Genomic DNA, 6,655 nt, shown 5'->3' on the forward strand with positions numbered 1-6,655 from the left:
AGATGCATTTGTGCCCAGGCTTTGGAAGCAAGTGCATGCTATCAATTGTTCTAACAAAGATTCCAATAGTATTAGCTGACTACAAAGCAGTTTGGAATGAATATAATGTGGCTTCTTTGCTTTTACTGGGATTAGGGGAAATAAAACACCCAATTTAAGTTAAAAAGAAAACATAATCAGAACACTGAAGTCCAATTCTTTATTGTTTCAGTTATTCTAAAGGTTTTTTTTCATATCCTATAACTTTTAGGCGGAGAAAAAAGTACAAGGAAGGTGATGTAAAACTTTCAAATTTTGAAATGTAAAATTGAAAATGTAAAAATATGGGAAGACAAACCCACTACAACATTGAAATGAAAAATGAATGAGAGGGAATTGGTGCATGATTTTTCTGTAAAATATTATGTTCTCTTTAATATATATATATGTATATATTCAATAAAGATATCAGAATATCTATGCAACACTCTGGTGTCTAAAAGAGTGTACCCTAAAAGAGTGCAAAAAATGTGAGAAAAGGAGGAAAAATTAAAAAGAAAAATACAGAGCGTGCAGTTCACTAAGGAAACATCAAAGCAAAATTAAAAGAAGAATATGAAAAAGTATTTAATTGTGAAGATGCTAGGAGAAAAAATATACAACTGAAAATTAAATGGACACCAGAGATCCAGGAAGGAGAACTGTTTCTCTTTAGAGGATGTCCCGTGTGAACAACAACAGACTTCATCCTGATTGTAGGATAGCTGACATGCTCTAGTATTTCTAATTGTCTATTTGGCTTTGTTTTTATTATGATGAACAAGAAGAATAGAGATTGAGATGATTTTCTGTTTTCACATCCTGGAATTTTAGGATACTGGATTTGAATTATGTTATCCCCAAAAGCAAGATTTCAACAAACATGGATGGGTTCTTCACAGCGAGGTTTAAATAATCTCTGTAAGATGCTCCGTTTTGTGGCTGGGTCCAGCAGATTCAAGTGACTTCTCCATCTTGGATTCATTTTGGTCACAAATGGAATTCATAGGACAGAAAGATGAAGGAAATCTCACTACACTGGTAGAATTCATCCTGTTTGGGTTTTCTGGTGTTCCTGACCTTCAAGGATTTCTTTTTGGGGTGTTTTTGATCATTTATATGATAATCCTGATTGGGAACAGCCTCATTATCATACTAACTAAGGTTGATACTTCCCTTCAGACCCCCATGTACTTTTTCCTTGGAAATTTTTCCTTCCTGGAAATATGTTATGTGTCAGTGACTGTTCCCAAATTGTTAGCAGATCTTTGTAGACAGAATAGAAAAATTTCCTTCCTTGCTTGTGCTATTCAAATGTATTTCTTTCTGGTCTTTGGGGCCACTGAGTGCTTCCTTCTGACAGCAATGGCTTATGACAGGTATGTGGCCATTTGTAACCCATTACTCTATCCCCTCATCATGAATACCCGACTGTGTATTCAACTGGCAGCTGGCTGTTGGATCATTGGCGTTCCAGTCCACATCGGGTTCACCTACCTGATCTTCTCTCTACCCTTCTGTGGACCTAACCAGCTGGATCACTTTTTCTGTGACATACCTCCAATACTGAAACTGGCTTGTGGGAACACTTCGATGATTGAGACGTTGATTTATGTGATTGCAGTACTGGTTGTCACTGTTCCTTTCATGTTGATACTTGGATCTTATGTCAAAATAATTTCAACTATCCAGAAGCTACCATCAGCAACAGGGCGGGCCAAGGCCTTCTCCACCTGTTCTTCCCACCTCGTGGTGGTAGCTTTATTCTTTGGATCAGGAATCATTACATACATGAGACCAAAGGCCACTCATTCACTGGGCATGGAGAAATTCCTTTCTCTTTTTTATACCATTGTGACACCAATGTTTAACCCCGTGATTTATTGCCTGAGGAACAAAGATGTCACGGTGGCACTGAGCAAACTTCTATCAAAATGGATTGTGTGATGATCTACATGTGTGGTTTTGCAAATCCATTCTTTATTTGCTGTACTCTTGACGAATTTATTTTTGGTTCTTTGTCCAAAATTCTAAAACATCTTAATTTTTCTCAAAACGTTATTTCATACTTATTTCAGTTCACCATCAAACCAAGTTAGTGCCTCTTTTCAAACAATGAATGAACTCTATTCTTTAATATATTCTTACGGTGAAAAAAAGCAGTCCTGTTTGCAACTCAATCCAAGATACTGAAGTTTCTGAAATTCCAAATTGTTAACAACTTTTAAGTTTCTTGGAAAACACATTTTACACACATACACACACACACACAAACACACTTTTCATCTTTATGTATCTAGAGCACCCACTATTATCTAGGTTTAACAGATATTTAAGTGATTTTTGTAAAATTAAAAGGATAATTATAAGCAAAGGCTTAGCACCTCATTATCAAAAATTGATTATAAGCAGGAAGGTTTATATAAAAAAGAGAAGGAAGAGAGTGTGTAAACAAAGATATCTGAATATCTAATACAACAAATTTTATATGAAGCCATTAAATGTAAGCTCTGGACTGTGTGAGAATCACTTTCCCCCGCCTTGCCACCATCCCCTCCACTCCATTCATCTTGAGGTAGAATTCAGATATTTATTTCTTGTAGAAATTTAATGCCACTAGTGGTTATGTGTCTGGGCCATAAACTCCAAGGCCAGTAGTTCAAAACCACCAGCTACTCTGCAGCAGAAAGATGGGCTTTCCTACTCCTCTGAAGGGTTATTCTATAGGGTCTCTAAAAGTAGGAAAACGCTGGATGAGAGTGAAGTTTTCTTTTGTTCTCTTTTATTTTGTATTTTTGGGGTCATAATAACAAAGTAATATTTACTGACATATGTGTGAAATACTAGAAATGGTAAATGTAAATGTTAACTTCAAAATAGAAGATAATTTGAGAATTTAAAATGCTCTCTTTGATTCTGCAGCAGCATTCAGGTCAGGTAAGTAAAACTAAGAAGAGTTGTGCAAATGTTTAATGCACTTAGTTACTAACCAAAAATTTGGAGGTCTGAATCCACACAGGAGAACGTCCTGGTGATAAACTTCTGAAACATCAGACACTGAAAATCCTACGAAGCTCAGCTTTAGTGTGACAAACACATGATCGTCACAAGCTGGAATCCACTTAAGGGCAACTGGTTAGCTTGAGATAAATTAATTCCATCAAACTAAACAAAGGATGTAAATTTTTACAGGCACAGAAAGCTGCTTCTTTCTCCTGTAAGGGCCCTGGTAGGTTTCAAATTGCTGAGATTAGCAGTTCAATGAGCCTGCCACTTCAAACCACAGAGGTTCTTTTGATAAGTTAAAGAGAGATATAATTAGCCTTAAAATATTATTTTTAAAAAGAGGCAAACATAAAGAAAGGTAAAATGGGAACCATGAAATGATTTAATTAATAAAAAAATGGACCAAGAAAATAGAGGAGGGGCAATAAATCAAACAAACAACAATAAAATCTTGAAGCAAATGTCAAATGGTTGAACTCAAATATATGAGGGGCTTTAAAGAGTTTATGGAAAATTTCTATTACATTTAATTCCATTGTCTCAGCACACTTTACTTACATCATAATGACAGCAAATGCAACCAGATGAGCATTTCGTTGAATAATGTAATTTTTTAGCTTCCATAAAGTAGAGTTCAACTCATAGGAGTTCCACTGAAGGAAACACTGCCCGACTCTGCATCATCCTCAATGAATAATGGATAGATATTAACAAAACAAACAAACAAAGAAACAGAGCCTGTCACATCGACCTGATCTTTAGGGAAATAGATGTAATGTGCTTGAAAATAAAAGGAGAAGGGAAATATTGAGCACAAGCAGGATGGTATGATTATTGATATCAGTTGAAGGAGAATTCAAGATAGTGTTGCTTAAGATAAACAAGGGTGTTTCGTAATGATAGTCCATTAGTCAAACAATTATGAGGACTCTAAATGTGTTGACACTGAAAGAATGGTCAACATTAACAACAATCGTCAATTAAAACTAAGTCAGGAGTAACAACCGTAAGAAATAGCAACAAGAACATTAACAGAACTCAGAAAGGTAAAGATAGAGTTGAAATATATGAAAGTAAAGAAAATAAACATAAACTCACTATAGATTAAGGCTATGGTGGTTGAGATTTTAAAAACTCAGTACAAATAAACGAGTTTTGCAAGGTATCAGATTTGAAGATCAGTATAGAAAAATAAATTGAATTTCCAAATAGTAGAAAGGAAAAATCAGAAATTATCATTTTCAAGATACCATCAAATAGTAAAATTATGATATACTTTGGAGAAAATCCAGCAAAAATATAAAAATCTGCAGAATATTGATGATAGCTAGTAAAACCAGAAAATAAAATGAAACTTGATGCTTTATGGGCTCAGTATTAAGATAAATTCTCCCCAAATTGATCTTCCAATAATCTGAACATAATCCCAATCAAAATGGAAACATTTTTATTTATAGTAAAATAATTTTAAAATTAATATGAAAATACAAATGACTTGGGATACTCAAAGCAAACTTGGAAAAGAAATACAATGTTGAAGAATTACACTTGTTGAATTATCTCCATAATAATGCAATAATCAACTAACTACCATTTCGATAAAAACAAGACAATATATTAACAGAAATCAGAGTCCAGAAATCAACCACCATACATTTCAACACTTAATTTTATCAAAGGTACAAAGGCAATTCACTGAAGAGAGAATGTCCTTTTTTGCACACTTGTGAAACAATATATCTATATTAAACATAGACCAATAAAAGCTAAAACAAAGTAATTTTAACTCAAATCTTAGACCAAAGAAAATAATTAGGATAAAATGAATCATACCTCTAAATGTAAGAGCTAAAACTAAAACTTTCAGGAAAACATTGAAGTTGCTGATGACAAGGATTTCATTCTACTTAGACCCACAATGGATGCCTATGAAGCAAGCAACGTATCAAATGACATTTGCACGTGTTACAAAAGACCTTTTTAAAGTGTCTAAAAGAAGGATGTCACTTTGAGGACCAAGGTGTGCCGGAGTAAGTCATGTTTCTCATGTGCATGCAAAAGCAGGACACTCAATATGGAAGAATGAATAAAAATGGATGCATTAGAATTACGGGTTTGGGGAATCATACTGAATATATTAACCAGCAAATCTGTATTAGAAGTGTAGCCAGCATGATTTTTAGAAGCAAGGATGATGAAATTTGGTCTCACATAACTTTGGACATGGCATCAGGTAGAACTAGTTTCTGGAGAAGGGTATTATGCATGATAAAAGAATGTTGTAGAAAAAGAGGAAGCCCTTTAAAGACATGTCTTGACACTGAGGCTGCAATGATGAACACAAACACAACAATGCTTACATGCACAAAGCAGAAATGAACAATGTTTCATTCTGTTGCAGAGAAGGCCACTGTGAGCAGAATTGAATTGACTTCACAGCTCCTAACAACAATAGCAGTAACAACATTGTTTCTTGGGGATGGGAAAAGATTACACCAAAAGCATGATTTTTTTTAAATGGTAAATTGTACTTCACCACAATTAAAAAGTGCTCTTCTGAACAGACATGGTTAAGAGAATAGAAAAATGAATGCCAACTTGGAGAAAATAGATCTAATTCATATATTTGATACTAAGTCTGTATGTATGATTTATAGCCTATGTAACTTTAAATTTAACAAAATAATTGAACATCTTTTTGCTAAAAAATTAGGATGGGGAAAATGCTCAATATCGTTAGTAATTGTTGTGGTTTTATGGTGCTATCTACTAGGTCCACCTCAAGATGTACTATGCACACTGTCTGGTCCTGTGCCATCCCCACAATTATTATGTTTGACCCATTATTTCAGCTATTGTGTTAATCCACTGCTTTGATGGTCATCGTCTTTATTAGCGACTGTCTATTTTACCAAGCATGATGTGCACTATGAAAATGCAAATAATAGCTATCAGAGCACACATGAATTAGCAAAGATAAATGATTAGAATTCTAATATGCTCCTGATGAGAATGTGAGTTGTTATAGCTATATCAAGAAACAAGTTTGGCCCTTTCTTAGACAAGGTCCCTTCCTGCCTTGGGAACCTTCTGGACTCTGGAACGTCGATGCCAAGACTCATTCATGGAGATCTCCAAGGAATAGGGCACTCCAGATGTTGAAAAGAGACCACTCCCTCCCACTACAGATGACCAACTAAAAACCTGTTTTAAATGTCTCCAAACGAATTCACCTTGCCTATGATAAAATAAACATTTCTCTGTAAAGCTATCAAAACCATACTAGACATACAACATAAGATCTTTCCAGTTTGCTTTCTGTTGTTCTTCATATAACAATGAAAGTTTATGCTCGTATAAGAACTTATAGATATTTGCTCAAGTAGCTTTATTTGTAATAGCCAAAAATATGGAGGCATGTTCAAATGGAAATCAACAAGAGAATAAACATACCCTGGTATAGCCAGACCAAAGAATATTATTTAACATCTTTGAAGATTGAATAATTTATACATGAAAGGATATGAATGATACTCAAAATAATTATGCTGAGTGAAAGTAGATGTTCAAAAAATACTACATATAGAATTGTTACTAGTTGAAACCCATAGGCATTCTATGTACAACAGTA

The 6,655-nt window shown here is 34.4% G+C and overlaps 1 protein-coding gene across 1 annotated transcript in view; it reads left to right on the forward strand.

Annotated features, from left to right (window-relative positions):
• LOC101662900 (olfactory receptor 10AG1-like) overlaps window positions 1-1,965 on the forward strand; it is a 9,370-nt gene extending 7,405 nt beyond the window's left edge. The window contains exon 2 of the mRNA XM_030885828.2: window positions 1,033-1,965. Within this exon, the coding sequence (XP_030741688.2) occupies window positions 1,033-1,965 (933 nt within the window). The remainder of the gene's footprint in view (window positions 1-1,032) is intronic.
• Window positions 1,966-6,655: the final 4,690 nt, after the last annotated feature.

Source organism: Echinops telfairi, unplaced genomic scaffold, assembly GCF_000313985.2.
Source record: "Echinops telfairi isolate 266 unplaced genomic scaffold, ASM31398v2 ScPeMD7_60;HRSCAF=208, whole genome shotgun sequence".
Lineage (NCBI taxonomy): Eukaryota > Metazoa > Chordata > Mammalia > Afrosoricida > Tenrecidae > Echinops > Echinops telfairi.